This window comes from Nerophis lumbriciformis, linkage group LG08 (genome assembly GCF_033978685.3).
Source record: "Nerophis lumbriciformis linkage group LG08, RoL_Nlum_v2.1, whole genome shotgun sequence".
NCBI classification, from domain to species: Eukaryota; Metazoa; Chordata; class Actinopteri; order Syngnathiformes; family Syngnathidae; genus Nerophis; species Nerophis lumbriciformis.
The window spans coordinates 29,279,589-29,303,324 of record NC_084555.2 but is presented as its reverse complement, the minus strand read 5'-3'; the positions used below and the strand labels follow the sequence as shown (position 1 = coordinate 29,303,324).

General features: G+C 39.8%; 1 protein-coding gene across 6 annotated transcripts in view; it reads right to left on the bottom strand.

Annotated features, from left to right (window-relative positions):
- Positions 1-23,736, bottom strand: part of col12a1a (collagen, type XII, alpha 1a) — a 78,070-nt gene that overhangs the window by 28,088 nt on the left and 26,246 nt on the right. For 2 of the 6 annotated variants that reach the window (XM_061968615.2, XM_072913668.1), the window contains exons 23-38: positions 22,388-22,517; positions 20,420-20,565; positions 17,180-17,309; positions 16,930-17,066; positions 16,190-16,319; positions 15,956-16,095; positions 15,216-15,348; positions 15,036-15,056; positions 12,994-13,133; positions 9,131-9,260; positions 8,858-8,997; positions 7,071-7,200; positions 6,881-6,904; positions 2,140-2,282; positions 923-1,052; positions 639-781 (exon numbers count right to left, since the gene is read on the bottom strand). In XM_061968615.2, coding sequence (XP_061824599.2) covers positions 639-781; positions 923-1,052; positions 2,140-2,282; positions 6,881-6,904; positions 7,071-7,200; positions 8,858-8,997; positions 9,131-9,260; positions 12,994-13,133; positions 15,036-15,056; positions 15,216-15,348; positions 15,956-16,095; positions 16,190-16,319; positions 16,930-17,066; positions 17,180-17,309; positions 20,420-20,565; positions 22,388-22,517 — 1,947 coding nt within the window. The remainder of the gene's footprint in view (positions 1-638; positions 782-922; positions 1,053-2,139; positions 2,283-6,880; positions 6,905-7,070; positions 7,201-8,857; positions 8,998-9,130; positions 9,261-12,993; positions 13,134-15,035; positions 15,057-15,215; positions 15,349-15,955; positions 16,096-16,189; positions 16,320-16,929; positions 17,067-17,179; positions 17,310-20,419; positions 20,566-22,387; positions 22,518-23,736) is intronic. The other 4 variants (XM_072913666.1, XM_072913669.1, XM_072913665.1 and 1 more) reach the window with 3 other exon arrangements.

The window sequence follows — 23,736 nt, the reverse complement described above, 5'->3', positions numbered from 1 at the left end:
GAAAATGTTTGTGAAGGTCTGTGGTTGTTAATCTTTGCACATGCTCAAAGCTACTTCCTCACAGTGGAAGTCACATTTCCACGAATGATAAATTTTAAAAGTAAGACACTTTTTTCTTCCGATAAGGCTTTGTGCAGAGACGTGTGCTGGTTAAAGCAAACGAACAATGATGAAACCCTTCATGATGTAGAACAGAGGGTTTTACATAAATTTCAATTGGCTGAGCGACGCAAGGATGTTTGGGTAAATGTCTACCATATGTGAATAATCTAAGAAAGGCAAGATTGTTTTATAAATATCTCTACAATGTCTCCCCGGTTTGATTTCAAATTTTTGGGACTTATGCAGATTCCAAATACATGAATAGGTACCATTAGGTAAAAAAAGGGCCCCTTTAATGTTTGCAATATGTCATGTCATATACTCTATGGTCACACCATTAGGCACTACAATTTAATAGGTGGAAATATCAAGAGATTTGAATAAAATATTCCACTTTTTGAAACTGTTAGGAATTAGTTTAACATCAGATATTACACTGATCAGTGGCTTTCCTGATTTTGAAATAAACCATGGTTTCTGTTGATTCATTAGTTTATCTTACAACCATTAAAAACAAATATTCAACATATTCTTACATATTCTTCAATGGGATCTCCAGTAGTTGGGGCGTAGGTGATGCGGTATTGCGTAACAGGGCCGTCAGCATGCTCCCAGCTCACGGTGAGAGTAGAGGTGGTGGGGTCGTACACTTGCATGTTCCTAGGGCCAGCTCGTGGACCTGAGAGAGAACATTTTTAAAAATAGTTGTAATCTCTTTATAATATGGCTTTAATTCTAAGTAACCTATAAACAGTAAAATACCGAAAAAATCACTTAGTTGTGGTTATTTTTATCTGTTTTATTTAGACTGAGTCCTTACGGGTTTTTCCGCTGTCACTGATGCTGGCCCCTTCACCATCGCTGTAGAGGGCAACCACTTTGATATTGTAATCAGTGTCTGGGATCAGCTGCTGCAGAAAAGTTGTGGTGCTAGTCCCTGGTACCAAAACCTGCAAAGATAAATGTATGTTTTTATCCAAGATAATAATCACCGTCCTCTTCTGAATGTTGATTATTATCTCGCAAAGGAGGTGATGTGCTCTCCTGCCATTCTACAGTACTTACATTACCTTTTTGAACAGTTTTACCATGTTTCTATTATTAATTTAAGCCAGATCCAACTGGTTTGTTACATACCCTTGTGTTCTCCCCAGCTGTGTTTAGCTGCCTTGAAACACTCATGCTCGAAACATAAATGAGCCAACACTAATTCCCCCACCAATTGCACCCACAAGACTTTTCCCCTCTCCCTTGATACACAAACGTGTGTTGTAAATTCTACACTACGTCTCCCTTAACTCATCAGTCCCATTGCTGTCAACACTGACTGAAAGGAAGAGCCAGCTATTCCTTTGAAGTTAAAGAGTATGTTTGACAGCAGGGAAGGCCACGTCTTTCGCACACAGTACAAACACATGCGTGAGAACTGATTTACAGGAGAATATCAAGGCCAGCAACAGGTAAAGCTGTCAAGACAAACAACAGCTGCACAGCTAAAACAGGCCATATTGAAGTGGATGCTTATCTAATGCACTTCAGAGAAGGCCTGAGCCTGAAATCTTCACTATTTGAAACAGACAACAGAGCGAACCACTGACATCATCTCAAGTACGACTTCAAAAGTTGTTTTCATATTCACGGAAATTATTTCCTTCTGACACTTCTTCCATGTGACAAATACAGACAGAATTGCGCTTTTAAAAACGTCTCCTTTAATGAGCACAGTCTCGGTTTGAAGTTCATGCTAATGTGCAGGTACAAAACCACCATTTGGTGAACAGACAAGTATTTAGCTTATAACAGCTCACAATGAGGCTATTAAATTCCTGGTGGCAAATGTAATCGTACTGTAAATTCTGGTCAAAGGTGGGATGGGGCTTGGGTCACATGTGTTCCTACATAAACCCGCGTGTGCTCTAATTAAACTTTCAGACTAAATCATTTGGTGTTTAAAATGGTATAATGTGAATTTCGTAAAATAAGCTGCTGCAGACCTAAAACCACATATTTGTGCCCACTTCCTGGCCGGGAACTTACCGATTCAGCAGGCTTGGCACCAGTAGCAGGAGAGTAGACCACCCTGTACTGCAGAACTGGGCCTGTGGCAGGCTCCCAACGAACATTCAGGGTGTTGGTAGTAGGGTTGAAAACCTGGATGTTCCTAGCAGGTTGACGCTCCACTACAGAAACAGGAATGGTAGAGTTTGGAGATAGAGAGGAAGATAGTGAAGTAAAAGGTCAGGGTCAAGAAAAGGTTAGAAGGAAAGTACAACATGATCAGAGGATGGTTGGACAGAGAGTAAAGAGAGAAAGGTTAAAAGGCAGCAGCGCAAGTGGATTGCACAGATTAAGAAGATGTAAGGAGAGAAAAGATGAGATAAAACAGACTCGGTTAGGTCTGGTGCAAGAATCTCCAGATGTCATCTGAAGACAACAACAAACTAACATGTACTTTAATGTTTAAAAAAAGTAGTATCGAAACATACCTCCTCAATCATTCATCAATCATGGGTTGGGCACAAACCTGTGTTATGCTTGAATTTTAATTTGACCCTATGTCAAAACAATTTGGACAATTCTCAGGCCGTTTTCTGTTCCAGGACAACTGCACCCCGATGCACAAAGCGTGGAAGACCTCCGAAGAGCAATCAAACACATCTGACTGATAACCTCTATGATCTTTGGTTTTGCACTTCAAAACACTACTGTTCTCGAAATCGCGGGAGAAACTAAGAAATCCCCATCACAGTGAATGCATCAGTTGGAACGAAAAAACAACAACGAAAGAAAACTAGATTTCACCTAATTAAATGTTATTGAAAACAGCAGCAGAGTAGGGATATAATACCGCAGTGTCCAGAGCCAAGATAGAAAAAAGAGGGTTCTTTATTTTTATTTTTGTCATTTCTGGCCGTGAATGGTCAAATGTATTACAGGTACAAAATATTTTCCAACAACAAGCAACTGGTGGCGGTTACATATGCTTTGTCGCTTCGGCATAATGGTAACCTGGCTGCCTAGGACAGTGTTTTTCAACCTTTTTTGAGCCAAGGCACATTTTTTGAGTTGAAAAAATCCGAAGGCACACCACCAGCAGAAATCATTAAAAAACGAAAGACGGTTGACAGTAAAAAGTCGTTGTCGCAATTGTTGGATATGACTTTAAATCATAACCAACCATGAATCACTATAGCTCTTGTCTCATAGTAGGTGTACTGTCACCACCTGTCACATCACACCGTGACTTATTTTGAGTTTCTTTGCTATTTTCCTGTGTGTGGTGTTTTAGTTCCTGTCTTACGCTCCTATTTTGGTGGTTTTTTCTTTTTTTTGGGTATTTTCCTGTAGCAGTTTCATGTCTTCCTTTGAACGATATTTCCCGCATTTACTTTGTTTTAGCAATCAAGAATATTTCAGTTGTTTTTATCCTTCTTTGTGTGGATATTGTTGATTGTCATGTCATGTTCGAATGTACTTTGTGGACGCCGTCTCTGCTCCACAGTAAGTCTTTGCTGTCGTCCAGTATTCTGTTTTTGTTTACTTTGTAGCCAGTTCAGTTTTAGTTTCGTTTTGCATTGCTTTTCCTAAGCTTCAACGTCTTTTTTTAAGGGCACTCACCTTTTGTTTATTTTTGGTTCAAGCATTCGGCACTTTTTACCTGAACGATGCCTTCTGCTGTTTCCGACAGCTACAAAGCAATTAGCTACCGGCTGCCACCTACTGATATGGAAGAGTATTACACGGTTACACATAATTTGCAGGCTATAATTACTGGTTTGCAAAAAATATTTTTAACCCAAATAGGTAAAATTACATAAACTCCCACGGCAGACCAGATTGTATCTCACACAGTGGTTGAAAAACACTGGCCTAGGAAGTAGAAATAGTCCCCGGTGTGTAGTGCCAAAGTTCATAAGATGAATAAATTCTCTTGTGTCTCACAGTCACCTTTGGGAGGGTCTTCCCAAATGCCACTGCAATCCTACTGTAGACACACGTGGAGCGACACACTGACGTTTTAATAAAGGTGAACAACATTTCTCTGCAACCAGCAGTAACAAGTCTAAGGCTTTGTTTAACAATACTGCTATCAATAGGAAACTTCCTGTGTGCCTTAAAAGGTGACTGAAAAGGACACACAACGTGTATGTGCAGCCCTGTGTGACGCTCGCATTCTAAAAATCGAAAGCAGGTGTTTGGCGCTTTTGTCGTTCTTCCCCATTATAACCCCATAAACGCAGGGGAGGGAGCACAGTGGGTAAAACACGCAGAGAGTGCTTCCGTACTTTCACAAGCTGAAGCTGGTTGCCTATAGCTGCTTTAAATTTTTTTAAAGAACAGTAAACAGTGACCAGTTAAAGAAGATCCTGAAGTTGAATGTGATGAAGTCAAAGCGCTGTGCTTGACAATGTAGTAGCAAACGTCAACATAAGTGCAAAACACAACGGTTGCTTTGTAGTGCATTAAATGGTTAAGGGAAGAAAAAACACTAAATATTAAGGAATGAAGTAACAAGGGAAATGGTAGCAGACATAGTGTGTGACCTTATCCAAGTGAGTCGAAGACCAAAAAACATAATACTCTCTAATAATACAAGCTCTATGTTCTGATTCTTTTCCCCTAAAATAGATACCCCAGCACGACCATTATCCTGACCATCAGCATAAATTCCAACCTGCAAATTGACGATATTACAGTAAAGAAAGAGGAAACACCATTATAATGCCGCCAGCAGAGGAATTCCTTCCTATGCAATCAACCCACAAAATGCTGACTCATTTCCATCAGAGGTTGGCGGTTTGAAGCTGTGGAAGAAACTGGAAAGTTTATACCCGCAGCTCCAGACTTTACTGACTCTGCTAATCCTGTTTAATGATTGATCTCATGGGAGATGTATGGTACACCATCAGTTTATATTATGAAAGTGATCATTTAGAAAGGGGTCCGCAGAAATAAAAGCCAGAAACAAAGGCCACTAAGTTCGTTCTAACCAGACATGAATAGACTCCATCTTCATCAAGTGTACTCATGCAGTGTGCCAATCTCATCCTCAGTCTTTTAACCACCTGAATTCAATAATGGGAGAAGTCTTAGGTGCTGGAAAACACAGGCACATACATGACAATTACATCCTTGTCAGTATGGCTGCTCATTTTAGAAGGTAAAATATATTTCTCAACCAATTTGCTTAAAAAGCTTTTAAAGATGCATACCTTGATGTTCAAGTCATGAACAAATGTTCATAGTGGACATGCTTCTTTTTGTAGAATGACAAATAATAAATAACTGTTTCCTTTAAGGAGAAAACAATACCCATGCAAGTGATTGTATCTTTTCCAAAGCAGGGATGGAATCTTTGAATTAATGGATGGACGATTCAGTGCAATGGATGGATGAAAAGATGAAATGATTAATAGATGGATAATGAATGGATGATGGAATGAGCTTCAAAGACAGCTGATTTTCAGCTTGCCATGCATACTTAAGTCCTCAACAGCGTCAACATTTCCTTTAACAGCATTGCGTGCCAAGCACACAGGCATGGATGGAAGATGGATAGCACTTAAAAGTCTCCTATTATGCACATTTGATGTTATAACTGTAACATGTGTCATTACAGCCTGTTAATGACCACCAAACATCTTAATGGATATGAAAATTAAACCTGGAGCTCTGCTAACTATCGACATATGGGAGCTGTAATTTCTAGAATTATGTTTTTTTTTTCAGCAAATGGGCTAACCTACCATGTAAAATGAGATTGTAATGTCAGCACTGTAGTTTATATTGCTATCCTAGTGTTGCTAATGTTTGTATCGTACCACACTACTTAATGCTACTTTGTTTTATCTGATATATTGTATGTCTTATGTACAAGTGTTAGTTACACACAAGCACACAGACACACACATATATATATATATAAGTGCTGTTGAACTATTAAATTTTTAAACCAGATTAATCACACTTTTGCATTTATTAATTGCTATTATACGAAATAAATTACCTGTTTGCAAATTTATAATTAACTTTAAAAAAAGACCGCATTATTTGGACAAAAATGCAATTTTATTACTGGAATGTCATAAATGTAAATTTTCTAAATGTTTTATTTAAAAGTACTTCATTTATCTGTACCGGCGGGGTGTATTTTGAAGTGAAATTTGCATTGATGTATGCATTGACCAGATCACTGACCATAAAGCAACCTGCTGCGCCTTTCAGGTAACAAATTAATTGCGTGATTATTCTGCATTTATTCATGATTAATGCAATAATGTTTTGTGATTAATTGCATGAGTTGAAGTGTTTAACTCTGACAGCCCTAATATAAAAGTAAAAAATATAAGCATATCTAGAAGTAAGTACAATTGTGCTCCTTTGAGTTGTCGGAAAAAGATGTGGCCAAACAGTTCATTAGCAATAAAGCAAGAGCATTAAAACTAGAGAAACGAAAAATGAAGCACATTTACATCTCTCTGAATTCCAGCTTCAAGATTTTAGACAACGCATTCCAATACACTATTTTGGGACCTCCGAAACGTATTTGAAATATAAAAAAACAAATATTACAATATGGGACCCTAAAAGTAACCGGCGTTTTCAGCTGCACCACGGCCCCACTGCAGCTGTGGATGTGTTAAACGGCTTGCTTGATTATGATGATGATGAGGGATGATAAGGATGATGATGATAATGAAAAGTGCCCAAATATTAAATCATGCTTTCATTACATAAAAAGGAAAATCATAACTTTCCTTTTGACATATATACTTACAGGGACCACCAATGCTGGACACCACTATAGAGGCAAAAAAATAGAAAGGTATAATGGACGCACCTTTCATAATATACATTAATCCATAATTGAGCGCCTTCATCAACATAATGCTGTCAGGCAGCGTGTCAACCTTAAAAGTCTTTGTTAGTTTTTCAAGAACCTGAAGTGCACTGTAGGCTGGACTTACGTGTTTTGCCGTTTTCCGACATACGTTTGCCCTCTCCGGCAGGGTAGACAGGAACCACAGTGACCGTGTAGACGGTATCAGAGTCAAGGTTCTTCAGCACGGTGTTGTATGTGTTGCCTGGTACTTGGACCTGATGGATCGACAATAGACATAACCTCAGTGGAAGAAGTCTCACTATGACTGCAAGGAGCAAGTGAGCCTTAGTAACGACTCAACTACTTCATGAGAACACGTTTGCTCTTTAATCCCACTGGGTGCCTTACAGCTTTGAATTATGGCTAAGTTGGTGTATTTCTGACTCCAGTATGAGACAGTAATTCATCAGTTAGCCATGCCAAGGAAGTAATATCTATCATCGTGATTTTCTGTGTGTGCGTGTGTTCTCTGTGTTATGAATGCAACAAGGATATGAGCAAGGAACAACCCATTAAATATTGGAAAAGATCCAAATCGTGTGTTTACCTTTGCTTATTTGGACCATTTGGCTTGTTATAAGAAAGTGGATTTGCAAACATGATACTGAAAGGCCTACTGAAACCCACTACTACCGAACACGCAGTCTGATAGTTTATACATCAATGATGAAATCTTAACATTGCAACACATGCCAATACGGCCGGGTTAGCTTACTAAAGTGCAATTTTAAATTTAAAAATATCCTGCTGAAAACGTCTCGGTATGATGACGTCTGCGCGTGACGTCACGGATTGTGGAGGACATTTTGGGACAGCATGGTGGCCAGCTATTAAGTCGTCTGTTTTCATCGCAAAATTCCACAGTATTCTGGACATCTGTGTTGGTGAAACTTTTGCAATTTGTTCAATGAACAATGGAGACAGCAAAGAAGAAAGCTGTAGGTGGGAAGCGGTGTATTGCGGCCGGCTGCAGCAACAACACAAACACAGCCGGTGTTTCATTGTTTACATTTCCGAAAGATGACAGTCAAGCTTTACCATTGGCCTGTGGAGAACTGGGACAACAGAGACTCTTACCAGGAGGACGTTGAGTTGGATACGCAGATGCGGTACCGTGAGTACGCAGCTGCGGCTTCCAAACATTTGATCCCTTGCCCGTACGTGCGTGCCGTTATGTGCATGTCATGTACGTAACTTTGGGGACTTTGGGGAAATATATGTGCTGTATGAACTTTGGGGAGATGAACGGTACTTTGGGCTGTGGGATTAAGTGTGTTGTGCAGGTGTTTGAGTTGTATTGGCGGGTTATATGGACGGGAGGGGGGAGGTGTTTGTTAGGCGGGATTAATTTGTGGCATATTAAATACAAGCCTGGTTGTGTTGTGGCTAATAGAGTATATATATGTCTTGTGTTTATTTACTGTTTTAGTCATTCCCAGCTGAATATCAGGTGCCACCCGCCTCTCACAGCATCTTCCCTATCTGAATCGCTCCCACTGCCCTCTAGTCACTTTCCTCATCCACGAATCTTTCATCCTCGCTCAAATTAATGGGGAAATCGTCGCTTTCTCGGTCCGAATCGCTCTCGCTGCTGGTGGCCATGATTGTAAACAATGTGCAGATGTGAGGAGCTCCACAACCGGTGACGTCACGCGCATATCGTCTGCTTCTTCCGGTACAGGCAAGGCTTTTTTATCAGCGACCAAAAGTTGCGAACTTTATCGTCGATGTTCTCTACTAAATCCTTTCAGCAAAAATATGGCAATATCACGAAATGATCAAGTATGACACATAGAATGGACCTGCTATCCCCGTTTAAATAAGAAAATCGCATTTCAGTAGGCCAGTTTTTGTGGTGACTTCCCAGCTTACCATGTCCTCCCGGCCACCAGCTGCAGGCACATAAAAGATTCTATACTGCCGCACGTTGCCCTCAGCAGGCTCCCATTGGACATTCAGGGTGTTGGTGGTTGGATCAGTGACTCGAAGGTTCCTGACACCGCCGAGAGGTTCTGACATAAAATAAATATTCAAAGTCAATCATTTCACCACATGCAGCATGCCTCTTTCACCAACAAGTATTAATTAAAGAGGCTTCTGTTGATAATTGGAATTTGGAAGCATCCTAAAGTATAAACATCTTACTGGTCTTGCCGAGTCCATTCAGCTCCTCGCTGACTCCTTGGGGGTAGACCGCCACCACACTGATGGAGTATTCGGTGTCAGGGGTCAGCTTGGGCATGAAAAGAGTGGTCTTCCTCCCGCCAACTTGGGCCTAGTGGTAAAGTAGTAATCATTTTAAGGCTCCCAGGTTCTCGATTTGAATCCCAACATATGCTGTACAATGAATGATACTATAAAATGTTGCCACACAAAATGTGATCGGTTGGATCAATTTGTTTCCAATATGATTTTAGAATAATTGCATATAATAGCCCCAATTCTCCTGTTTGCGCCTGTGTCTTTTTACGCACTTGAAGTTACCCACGTTTGTCTTAATCGTGCTCTCCGCAGGCTTAAGCATAAGTGTTGAAGTCTAGAATAAAGGCGGGCTCATTACTATTGAGGCGGACTTTGCCGTGACGCCTTTTTGTCGGTTGCGTGAAAATGATAGGAGCATGGAGTTTTACAGACACTTGCAAATGTCATTGAAATACATGACAAATATAACACTTTATATTTGAAAAAAACATCAATCCAGGCAGTGCTTGTTACGTTATGTGTGTCGTCATGGCGATGTAGTGTGTCTGGATGTGAATAGCACTCGGTGTGATGTAATTACCCTCTGCATTTGACCCATCCACTTGTTCCACCCCCTGGGAGGTGAGTGGAGCAGTGAGCAGCAGCGCTGGCCACGCTCGGGAATCATTTTGGTGATTTAACCCCCAATTCCAACCCTTGATTCTGAGTGCCAAGCAGGGAGGTAACGGTCCCATTATTATAGTCTTTGGTATGACTCGGCCAGGGTTTGAACTCATAACCTACCGATTTCAGGGCGGACACTCTAACCACAAGGCCACTGAGGTGGTTATATCCACCGTGATGTTATTTGTGATGTTGAGAGTTCTGTAATACCAATCTTTGTGAAGCCATAACGAGTCAGAGGGGCTTGCATCAGTAATAGCACATCAATGGTTAGTCATTTAATTCGGTGCCGACACAATCATTTTTTTACTTTATGTTTTTATAGAAAATCACAGATAATCATATATATTTAACTGTGTGCGTGTGTGTGCACGCACAAGTAGGACAACAACAGCTGACGATTGGACATTAACTGTCAATAAAATCAGTGTACTTAATTATTAAGACACTTCTATTAAATAGTCACATAAATCAATGATCCCGGTCAAGAAGCATCGAACGTCCGTTAGTATCAGAATGTTCAAACACGGCCGATATGCACGCAGTCCCCTTAGCTGTGGTTGCACCCACGAGACAACGATGTGTATTTTGATTAGAGATGTCCGATAATATCGGCATACCGATATTATCGGCCGATAAATGCTTTAAAATGTAATATCGGAAATTATCGGTATTGTTTTTTTTATTATCGGTATCGGGTTTTTTTTTAAATCAACATAAAAACACAAGATACACTTACAATTAGTGCACCAACCCAAAAAACCTCCCTCCCCCATTTACACTCATTCACACAAAAGGGTTGTTTCTTTCTGTTATTAATATTCTGGTTCCTACATTATATATCAATATATATCAATACAGTCTGCAAGGGATACAGTCCGTAAGCACACTTGATTGTGCGTGCTGCTGGTCCACTAATAGTATTAACCTTTAACAGTTAATTTTACTCATTTTCATTAATTACTAGTTTCTATGTTACTGTTTTTATATTGTTTTACTTTCTTTTTTATTCAAGAAAATGGACCTTATCTTCACCATACCTGGTTGTCCAAATTAGGCATAATAATGTGTTAATTCCACGACTGTATATATCGGTATCGGTTGATATCGGTATCAGTAATTAAGAGTTGGACAATATCGGAATATCGGATATCGGCAAAAAAGCCATTATCGGACATCCCTAATTTTGATAGTTAATTCATAGTGGCATTATTTTTCCTTTTATCCTAATCCAAATGGATGTTTCCAGGTGTCCCGATTGAAGCGATCAGAATAGATTTGATAGTTTTCTGGAAGTGTATTTGATCATTTTATTACATATGGTGTACACTGCATCCAAACGTCAAGTGCAATATAATGGTTCACCTCCCAAATGCACTGGACTTATTCCAGCCTCAGTGGCGCAAAAACAAATACTAAAGTCGACTAAAGAATATGCAAAAGGCCAGATTTGACTGGGAAATGGTCACTCCACCCAAAAGCACACATCTTGGTTGAAGTGCTCACTAGCAGACATAAGTCGAGTGGGAAAAACCAAGCAGTGCTGCACCCCTTTTCACAAAATCAAAAGTAAAAATTGTGTTTTCTATGCAATTAAAACCATTTGTGTCTTTTGTCCCAGACAGAGCAATACAATACTGTCTAAGATATCTTCAATATGGTTAACTTGGCTGATAATACAGTAGTTTTTTAACTTTCCGTTTCTCATCCATCTGTCAGTTTGATGTTATGGAGCCGTTCATGGAATAACCACATTTCATCGGATTCTAAAGAGTCCACAAGTATAAGTAAAACCATGTGAGGCTGCACACAGCATCTGACTGTAATTCATATAAGAGAGGCAAATGGACGTTAGACTAGTGTTTTAGGTCGTATGTGTGGTATTAAAGAAGCACAATGTATGCTACTTCAATATATTGCGTAATAACCGTTCAGAAAATTTCATAAAAACTACACTCTCATGCAAGCTAGGTGGCAAAGTTGATCAGAGCATTGTCAGTATGCTGCTTGAGTGCATGCATTAACACAATTCAGACTTCCTTTTAAGCCTAAAATGTGGAAGCAATGTCAACCAACCAAGAGAAACCAAAATTATACCGACAGACTTTGAAGAGTGTCCATAATCAGTGGGACCTAGTCTGTACTGTTAGGAAATACTGAAAAGAAAGAAAAAAACTCAATGGGTTGCCTTCCAAATAACAGCTTAAGAGATTTGCCTTCGAGTACACTAAATTAACACAAAACCAGTGCTGTTTGAGCAATTCACAAATTTTGCTTGGAGGAAAGTCGACATCTGGAGGACGGAACAAATCAAATTAAGTTAAAAAGTGAATAGGCCTAGTTTGTCTGACTGTGCATGTTAGACTTAAGCCAAAAAGGAAAGTCTGTGTATGGTTGCAAGTGACCGGAACATTAAATCTAGGCATGCAATGTAATCTTGGCATTTTTATAAATCCTAATTGATTTTGGTTCTGTTGCCACTGTTGTTACCTTTTAAGATATATATCACATTTAAGGTTTAATGTCACGCCTTAAAAGTGACCGATGATAAATGTAATCTTTTCTGACTTGTACTCTTGCGAAAACAAGGCGAAAGGGTCAAATCGCAAGGTTCATGCGTGTGAACTTGCACGCAGTTTTGGATGCCTCTGTTCGCATGGTTTTGCAGTCTAGCTACGTTGTCGTAAATGCAGCTAATAGCATGCACTCTCTGAATTGATCGAACCGTGTGCAGGTGTACCTAATGATGTGACCGAGTAAATCGTTCTGTTTATAAAGTTTTTTTCGAACATGTCAGGAAAAAAAAATAGACGACTTAAAGATATATAGTTAAACAGTGTACATTTTCAAAAGATAAACTCCGATACTTCTGGAGAGCGTGGGGCATGGTTTTGTTATCAATCTCGGAACGTCTCATCTGACAGACTTAAAGAAACGGTTTATAAAAGTGACTGTGGAGCTAAATTTACACAAAATTCACACCAATTGGCACATTATCTGGACCACAATGAAGTGTTATAAATGTAGATTAAAATCATTGTGTCCCTTTTAAGTATTTCTCACACAGACAAGCGCTGCCTTTGAGATACCGTAGCGTTTGAGTTTTGTGTTTTTTTATGATTGGTGCTTCAAGCCTGACTTACAGTTTGGGTCCTGCCTCCAGCAGTGGGCACATAGGTGATTTTGTAGTTCTGGACACGACCTGGAGCTGGATTCCACCTTGCGTTCAGGGATGTGGTTGTTTCGTTGAACACGACCAGGTTGGAGGGAGGAGAGTTAGGTGCTGGAGACCACATGAACATAGATGACAATTACAACCTTGTAATTATGGTTGGTTAATTCAGGAGGTTTCGATTTGCTTAAAAATGCTTTTAAAGACGCAGTCCTTGATATCCTTGATATTCCGGTTATTGACATTGACATGCTTCTTTGCATCGTATGAATATCAAGAATAGCTGCTTTAAAAGACGAAAAGATTACCAATCCATGGGATTGTATCTTTTCTGAAGCAGGGATGGAATCTTTCGATTGATAGAGTAAAGATTAATAGATGGCCAAGTCAGCGCAATGGATGGATGAAAAGATGGCATGATAAATGAATGACGAAATGGTCCTCAACAAAACAGGGAATTCTCAACCTAGTGTGGCATGACATGCACCCTCGAAGTCCAACTTCAGCCACTTAACATGACTGACTGAAAACAGCAATGGGTTGACAAGCACACAGACATGGATGGAAGATAGACAGCACCTAAAGGCCTACTAAAACCCAATACTACCGACCACGCAGTCTGATAGTTTATATATCAATGATGAAATCTTAACATTGCAACACATGCCAATACGGCCGGGTTAACTTACTAAAGTGCAATTTTAAATTTTGCGCGAAATATCCTGCTGAAAACGTCTCAGTATGATGACGTCAACGCATGACGTCACGGATTGTGGAGGACATTTTGGGACAGCATGGTGGCCAGCTATTAAGTCGTCTGTTTTCATCGCAAAATTCCACAGTATTCTGGACATCTGTGTTGGTGAATCTTTTGCAATTTGTTCAATGAACAATGGAGACAGCAAAGAAGAAAGCTGTAGGTGGGAAGCGGTGTATTGCGGCCGACTTCAGCAACACAAACACGGCCGGTGTTTCATTGTTTACATTCCCGGAAGATGACAGTCAAGCTTTACCATTGGCCTGTGGAGAACTGGGACAACAGAGACTCTTACCAGGAGGACTTTGAGTTGGATGCGCAGACGCGGTACCGTGAGTACGCATGCAGCTGCGGCTTCCAAACATTTGATCGCTTGCCCGTACGTGCGTGTCGCTATGTGCATGTCACGTACGTAACTTTGGGAACTTTGGGGAAATATATGTGCTGTATGAACTTTGGGGAGGTGAACAGTACTTTGGGCTGTGGGATTGAGTGTGTTGTGCAGGTGTTTGAGTTGTATTGGCGGGTTATATGGACGGGATTAATTTGTGGCATATTAAATACAAGCCTGGTTGTGTTGTGGCTAATATAGTATATATATGTCTTGTGTTTATTTACTGTTTTAGTCATTCCCAGCTGAATATCAGGTCCCACCCGCCTCTCACAGCATCTTCCCTATCTGAATCGCTCCCACTGCCCTCTAGTCCTTCACTCTCACTTTCCTCATCCACGAATCTTTCATCCTCGCTCAAATTAATGGGGAAATCGTCGCTTTCTCGGTCCGAATCGCTCTCGCTGCTGGTGGGCATGATTGTAAACAATGTGCAGATGTGAGGAGCTCCACAACCTGTGACGTCACGCTACTCGTCTGCTACTTCCGGTACAGGCAAGGCTTTTTTATCAGCGGCCAAAAGTTGTGAACGTTAACGTCGATGTTCTCTACTAAATCCTTTCAGCAAAAATATGGCAATATCGCGAAATGATCAAGTATGACACATAGAATGGACCTGCTATCCCTGTTTGAATAAGAAAATCATATTTCAGTAGGCCTTTAAGAGTAACTGTGGCAGCTGCAGCATGAACCCACTGGAGCTGAGCATAGGTTAAGCGCCTTGCTAAATGATGATGATGATGATGATGATGATGATGATAAGGATGATGATGATGATGACCAACAACAGCAAAAATTGGCCAAAAAATGAAATCATGCTTTCATCAAGGAAAAGTATAATTTTCCTAATGACGCTTATACTTACGAACAGTTTCTCCCCTGGGCACTATAGAAGCAAAAATAGAGAGGTCGCTTTCACTGAATAAATTGCACTAAGAGTAATCATCTCTGATAATAAAGCCTTTCACCAAAGAAATAGTTTGATTGTGCAACGTTAAGTGTGTGTTGATCCATTATGACATAGCATTAAGCGCGCTCATCTTACATGTCCTCTCAGTGCCAAGCAGGTCCTCGCTCTCCGACTCGTCTGGATAGATGGCAGTGACAGACACGTCATAGGGAGTATCTGGCTCCAGGTTCTCCAGCACATGGGTTAACTCATCATTGTTCAGAATCGCCTGATGAGGGCAACATAGAATTTTAGAGAGTGCCTGACAAAGAGTATTGCAAAGAAGAGCACTGTTATTGGAAACAAGATAGTCACCTGTTTTTTGGAGGTTGTTTAGTGGCGAGAATTTTCACAACGATTAACTAGAACAATACCATCACAGTTGAAGAATTTGTGGCTCGTCACATTTGTGCGTCTGACCACATTGTGACAGTTGTTTTTTGCAATCACCAGTGTTTTCTGACCAGAAATTGAAATAATTGTCTCTATTGGGACTCCCAAATCAAATGCAAAAGACATTGGTCTCTATCCTGCTAAAAAACAGTTGATAACACAAATGTTTAGTCGAAAAACAGCAAAAATAATAACTAAGGGTGTCCTGATGCAACTTTTTCACTTTTAATACGATATCGATATTGAAGCCTTAAGTATTGGCTGATATTAATCCAAAACTATCAGCATGAAATATAGTACATACTTATATTGTTTTGTATCTAGCATTTGGAATTTCACTTAAATGTTTATGTTTGCAGAATAGACCATTCAGTATAAAAATGACCTCCTCCAACATGCTTGGTAAAAGATGAATAAAGATGCTTATGCGAAATCAAGCTTACATATTGGAAATTTGTGTCTCCCTTCTTGTTCCAGCCAATGCGATAGAGAGCCACGTCAGGGGCGCCATGTTCCCAGGTGGCTCTGAAGCTGGTCTGTGTAACCTCTGAGAATCGAAGGTTCTTTGGAGCAGGAACCACATCTGCAATGTTGACGATTATGAAGGAAGTTAGGTAGACCTTTCAGCAACAAGGGAACAGATAACTTTTGTATTGGTGCTCCATCTTCAGTCTTACCGGTTATGCCGTCACCCAGCATTGTCTGACCAGGACCCTCGTCATAGATGGGAGTAACAGCCAGGGTATACTCAGTCTGTGAGATCAGGTTGTCCAGTATGTGGCTGGTCATTGTTCCACTCACTTCCAGCTGTAGAAAAATGTTTAACAGTATTGTTGCATCACATTATTTCAAATTTGTAACATCAATTTTTATACTAACATAGAATTTTAGTTTGTTTTTTTCCTGTTTTGTCAAATTTTTTGACAAGTCTTGCGATATTTCCAGAAACAAGTTTAACAGACTTTATTTGGAACACAAAACTCTACGAAAGCCTTTTATCTTGGTGTCTGGGTTTTCAACGGCATGCTGTCAATAAGTGAATAAGAACCCCATTATACATAACGCCAACATTTTGTTATTTTCCGGCCAGAACACTTTTTCCCCCTCGTCAGTACTTTTTTCACAATCAAATTGACAGGCCACAAGACATTTCCACATATGTGTTTCCAGAACATGAAGTTTCCCAAAAGAAAAAAAGCAACCATGTCGTGTTTATTCCTTCAACAGCACCATAACCAACCTTTGACCCTTGTAAAACCATATTGTCTCAACCCTTTTATTAGACTCATACACTTGATTTTGAAGGTTCATACAGCCAGATGCTATCTCCATTAGGCTGATGGAGACATCAGTCAGAGAGTTTTTTCTTGGTGTTATTGATACCACAAACCAAACAAAGAAGTTGGATCACACTTACCTCCTTAGCTTCTCCTTCCTCAGGCTTGTAGGTGATGAGGTACTTGCGGACTGGACCGGGAGCAGCATCCCAAATTAGTCTCATGGAGCTATGAGTCATATCCCGAACCCTTAGTTTTCCCGCAGGTGGCAGGGGCACTGAAGAAGGGACCAACCACAACTTAATGAGTCAACATGTACAATTAGTTTAAGACACATTTTAGGATGATGGTCAAAAGATATGATTTTCAAGCAATTCAGTCACTACATACGTGTGACACCCTGATCGGTCAGTGGCTGACTGACTGACTCTCCATGCAGGGCAGAGACGGAAACGGAGTAGGCTGTGTTGGGGATTAATTTCACCAGCTGGACAGCAGTTGTATCGCTACCCACTCTGATCTGTGGGAAAAAAACACTTTCAGAGAAAAATAAATACATTACAGGTGTTCTAACTAACTTAGCTAACCGTTAGCTACTGCACTCATTGCTACGTAGTGTGTGTTTTCAAGTCTTTTTTCGCCTTTTTACAGCATGTTTTCCTAGTTTTGCTCGCTCAATATAAGTCCAAAGAAAGCAATGGACAAGCACTGTGTGGTTTGAAACATTCAGGAAGTATTTACAGCATTGTCAACATTACCTACCTAACCCACTTTTTTCGGCTGAACACCGAGAAGATTAACCGAAAATGTAAAGTGGATTGCAGCGACCTGGCTGTTAAAGCACTTTTGTCATTTCGAACTGTGAGTGCACCACAGGACGAGGACGAGTCAAAATGATGATGGTTCACCTCGCTTTGTTTGGCTTTGTTATTAAACACAGCGTGGACCCATCTCTGTATACCACTTTGTATTGTGTTCAAAGTGTACAAACTTTTACTCAACTTTTACTAAAATATGGACTTATTTATACTCAAATATGGCCTTTTGGAACTGACTACAGTGGAACCTCAATTAATGAACGTTTCTTTTTGCAGTGTTTTCAGTTTACGAATCTTTACATCGCGAACCATGTATCAGTGCACAAACGCTTAATTCATGCATTCATTCTTTCATTCATTAATTTTGCCTGCCGCTTGAAGCCGTCGGGGGCTGCAATTTTGAAGACATCACTTCCTGCACATACGCGCACGGACATTTTGAAGAGACGGGGCCCCCTACGTCACATCCTGTTTACATCCTGTACACTCGGGCTTGGCCATATCGAAGAGCTTTGACGGCAAGCTGCACTTCTGACTTATTTATTTACACAATTGTCATACCTTTTCACCGGTCAGAGCTGTGTGAGCTTGCAGCCCTTTCAGTTTGAGGATTTTATCAACAAAGGGGCTTTTGTTTCACGGCATGTCTTTTATTGTAATGAAACTGAAAACTATGCCACAGTGGGCTTTTATTACAGTAAAGGAGAAGGTGCTACCAGGACATCGATGAAGGATCGCCCCACACTGCTAGTTTGTGCTAACGCTAGTGGTGACTACATGAAGCCACTGCTTGTTTATCACTCTGAAACCCCCACAGTGTTCAACAATGCCACAAATATTTGCAGACACAAAGGTAAAATTATTTTCCTTTTTTTGATTTGTAACAACATGGTGGTTAACGTTTTGGAACACACCTAAGAAACCTCCGTTTGTGTGCGTGCGTGCGTGCAAGTGTAATATATCTACATGTGTATGTATATATATATACATATATTCATATTAGGGTTGTCCCTATACCAATATTTTGGTACCGGTACCAAAATGTATTTTGATAGTTTTCTAAATAAAGGGGACCACAAAAAAATTGCATTATTGGCTTTATTTTAACAAAAAATCTTACGGAACATTAAACATATGTTTCTTATTGCAATGCAAGAACACATTCGTCCTTAAATAAAATAGTTAACATACGAGACAACTTGTCTTTTATTAGTAAGTAAGCAAACAAAGGTTCTTAATTTGGGTGCTGACGAAAGCAGTAACATATTGTGTCATTTCTCATTCTACTATTTTGTCAAAATTATGAAGGATACGTGGTACAAAATTGTTTATTAATACTGTTAATATCTGGTTATTTTCTGTTTTAACGTGTTCCATCTACACTTGTGTTAAAATTTAATAATCACTTATTCTTCTGTTGTTTGGATTATATTTACATTAGTTTTGGATGATACCACAAATATGGTTGTCAATCCGATACCAAGTAGTTACAGGATCATACATTGGTCATAATTTAAGTCCTCATGTTACCAATGACATATTTCATGAGTTTATAAACATAATATGAATTTTTTTAAACGAAAAAGGATTTTGTGATTATAAAAGATATCGATGTAATCATTGTAGTATTGACTAGATACGCTCTTGTACTTGGTATCAATACAGTGGATGTCAGGTGTCGATCCACCCATGGTGTTTATTTACATTGTGAAGCGCCAGCTTGTTAGCGGTGGCGCCGGTGAGCTATTGTATCCCCTACGGTGTGTAGTGAAGCATGTTTAGCGATTTCTCGTCCTGCAGGGATGATACTTGTAAGAAACTTACTTTATTTGTCGCCATGAAGGCGAGGATTTAGAAGTAGCTAAAACACTGCCGACTGTGGATGGACGTTAGCCGCTAGCTAGCTCGCCATAACTTAAAGCACCTCTTGCTGAGCAGTGCTTCAGTGTGATAGCTTCACCTTTATCATTAGTTTTTGAGCCAAAACGCGTCCACTCTACGTTTTCTGTCGACACACTGTGTCTGCTTGTAAGTACTCTGTGATTGTGCATTGCCGAACATGCTCCTGCGCTTGTAAAACCAGCAATGTCGCGATGTGACGACGGCGGTAAGTAATTGCCGTTTAAAAAAAAAAAAGAGAACAGGTACTTTTTAGAGGCGGTGTTGTACCTATTATGATTCTTACTATCCAAACTTTTCAGTTTGCGAACCATGTTCAAGAAACAATTATGTTTGTAAATGGAGGTTCCACTGGACTGGCGAAAACAAGGGTAACACTGTATCAGAGTGGTACCCTGATGAGAATGCAACTGGCGAGTGCATCCTTACACCACCCTTTTGAAACTATATTATATGGTGTGTTCCTTGTCTCTTAGATGAGGAGGAGTCATACCAAAGACTATAAACATGTGACCCAATACCTCCCTGCTTGACACTCAGCATCAAGGGTTGGAATTGGGGGTTACATCACCAAAATGATTCCCGGGCGCGGCCACCGCTGCTGCCCACTGCTCCCCTCATCTCCCACGGGGTGATCAAGGATGATGGGTCAAATGCAGAGAATAATTTTGCCGCACCTGGTGTGTGTGTGACAATCATTGGTACTTTAACTTTAACTTTTAACAACGCTGATAGTTTTGTAAAAAGTCACTTTAATATGCCTGGCTTCCATCAAAGACTGTTAAGCACTGCATTTGTGTATACTTTGCAATTTCCAACGCAAGATTGAGTGTTTGTCTGTTCAGTATAGCGTGATATCAACAACTGACAGGCTGTTAGTACTTTCATCCGTGCACGCCTCACTAATGCTTACCTCCTCCTCCACCGTAGGCTGGGTGGCATTAATGGCGCTGTAGCGCAACATATAGCCTGTCGCGCTTGGTACCGCCTCCCATCTCACGCGCATGGTGGTTATCTGCTCATCATAGACGTCCATCTTTTTCACAGCGGGCAAGGGCACTGGGTAATGTGTGAGAAATTAGTAGTTAAAAAACTATAATTGTGTACATGCAGTACCTTTTTCTGGGTTTTATATACTCCAGTGAAGTGGTTCTCAAACTTTTTTCACCAAATACCACCCCAGAAAAAGCTTGGCTCTCCATGTACCACCATAATGACCAACATTAAAATACAGTAGCGCAGTACGCCTAAGTATTCATTCAAACAAAACAAAGTTTGTATTTAACAAGTATATTTAATATTGTTGGCCACTGTAACATTACACACAGTTTGAACATTGTGTTTTAAATAGAGGAATACAAACGCTGTACTTTAATCAAGTGATTTGTTGGCGTACCAGTAGATGGAGCCCGCGTACGACTACAGTTTGAGAATTACTGCTGTAGTGTAGACCAGTGTTTTTCAACCTTTTTTGAGGCAAGGCACATTTCTTGCATTGAAAAAATCCGGAGGCACACCACCAGCAGAAATCATAAACTCGGTTGACAGTAAAGAGTCGTTGTCGCAATTGTTGGATATGACTTTAAACGATAACCAAGCATGCATCACTATAGCTTTTGTCTCAAAGTAGGTGTATTGTCACCACCTGTCACATCACGCCCTGACTTATTTTGAGTTTTTTGCTGTTTTCCTGTGTGTAGTGTTTTAGTTCTTGTCTTGCGCTCCTATTTTGGTGGCTTTTTCTCTTTTTTTGGTATTTTCCTGTAGCAGTTTGATGTCTTCCTTTGAGCGATATTTCCTGCATCTACTTTGTTTTAGCAATCAAGAATATTTCAGTTGTTTTCATCCTTCTTTGTGGGGACATTGTTGATTGTCATGTCATGTTCGGATGTACATTGTGGACGCCATCTTTGCTCCACAGTAAGTCTTTGCTGTCGTCCAGCATTCTGTTTTTGTTTACTTTGTAGCCAGTTCAGTTTTAGTTTCGTTCTGCATAGCCTTCCGTAAGCTTCAATTACTTTTCTTAGAGGCACTCACCTTTTGTTTATTTTTGGTTTAAGCATAAGACATCTTTTTACCTGCACACTGCCTCCCGCTGTTTCCGACATTTACAAAGCAATTAGCTACCGGCTGTCACCTACTGATATGGAAGAGTATTACACGGTTACTCTACCCAGCTCTAGACAGCACCGACACTCAACAACAACACATAATTTGCAGACTGTAATTAGTGGTTTGCAAAAAATATTTTTAACCCAAATAGGTGAAATTAGATAATCTCCCACGGCACACCAGACTGTATCTCACGGCACACTAGTGTGCCGTGGCACAGTGGTTGAAAAACACTGGTGTAGACTACCTAATAAACCTCAATCAATCACTTAAAAGAAACAAAGAAAGATGTTCAAATGGGCCACAAACCACATTCCAACCTATACTATACAGTAAATTACCTCTGGTTTTGTTTTTAATGAAGATATCATTGGAAGCTGAATGAGACCACAATATTTATATCCTTCATACGTTTGATTAATGGGAACCACACACGACTCACAGGTCGACGACAACTACTGACATGCATCTACCTAACAGATTCACAGATTTACATGGTGAAAAAAAAAAATGAATGCTTCATAGAATTAAAGGAGTAAGGTGTGAACAGAAGCCTTCCTCAAAACTCTTTCGGCTGATCGTGAGAAAGTCTAAATTCGTTTTTGTTTCACATACTGTAGCATGGGTGATCAAAGCCTATTTAGACTTATTTTTGTTTACACTTGTTGGAGATCAGAGTTTACATTCTAGCTGGAAACTGAGAGCATAAACGGATGCTTAAAAGTCTCTTCAATCAAATGATTCAGGCCAAGTAGTAAATAAAACCTACATGTGGTCTCGACTCCGTTCAAAGGTTCGCTGCTCTCCTCGCCCACCACAGAATAGACGTTGACTAGGTACTCGGTCAGAGGGTTGAGCTGCTGGAGAACCACTGTGGTCTGGGTGCCATCCACAAGCACCTAATAACAAAGAGAGGAGATGGAAGAGGGTTTACATTTGTTTTGCCATGTTTTTGGCACAGCTCTTTCACTGCAGAGCGTTGTAACGGATGAGGACAGAGCCTATTGCAGTATCTGAGACAAGTGACTGTACCCTCACATTTTAGCAGCCATTTCCTATCTCCTCAAGAGACAATATAGAAAATAAATCTACATAGAGTAGATGGGTAGAGTGCAAAGTAAATATCTTTACTGTCCTTGGACAAAAACTTGACACACAGTGTTTGTTGTCTAACACGTAAAAATAAAATACCCAGAGCTGCACTTGGTGGCAGCAACATATATCAATAGTGCTTAATAAATACGTAAATAAGACAATAGTTTTAATTGTAATAATTTTTAATTAAAGCTGTAAAAGCTCTATGAACAAAACGTGTTTTAATGTTTGTAGTCCATCGTATTGCAAGTGGTTTCTAATAGTGTATCTCTCCCATCTCGTAAAATAAAGTAGTAGAAAATATTATTATCGCAAACTAAAACTGCAATAGCAAACTTTTTATTGCAAAATTAATACCAGTCAAGTCTATTCATGCCAATTATAATGAGGTATTCTTTTTTTTAAAGATTTTTACATTGGATCTTGTGAGAGGAGGAAGTTATGTTATGCTTATAAAAGTTAGATTATTGTACATGTGTAACCAGTTTATTTGTGGCACAATTTTTTTAGGAATTCTATTTTCCCTTGGGGTTGTATAGGGATGTTGAATAATTGCAACCGACTGAAATCAGCGGTTGATCTTGCCATACATGAGGTATCAGATTTTACTGCATTCTCATTGTTTTTTTCTGTTGGATAAAACAAAATAAACAATATCCTTGTTTTTATCATCAGCTGCATATCTTGCATCCCTTATATTCTGTATCAATGTTTTTGACTTATTGCTATGTTTGTGTTTTGTATTTCTTATTGTTCTGTCCTGTAAGTTTTCTTAGAGCCTGTCGATAAAGAATTTCTGTTCTGTAACAGACAATAAAGGTTAACTATTCGTAAGATTTTGCTTGTATTTTGCCCAAAATGAATGGATAATGCTGGGTATGTGTGGCCCAGGCTTGACAATTAAGAATACAAGTATCTTCTATAAAACAGATCATTTACATTTTTAATTATGGGCAATGGTGGCAAAATACTTAATTTTCCAGAATGCTTTACTTTGTCTAAATATGCAAAATGGAGGAAATT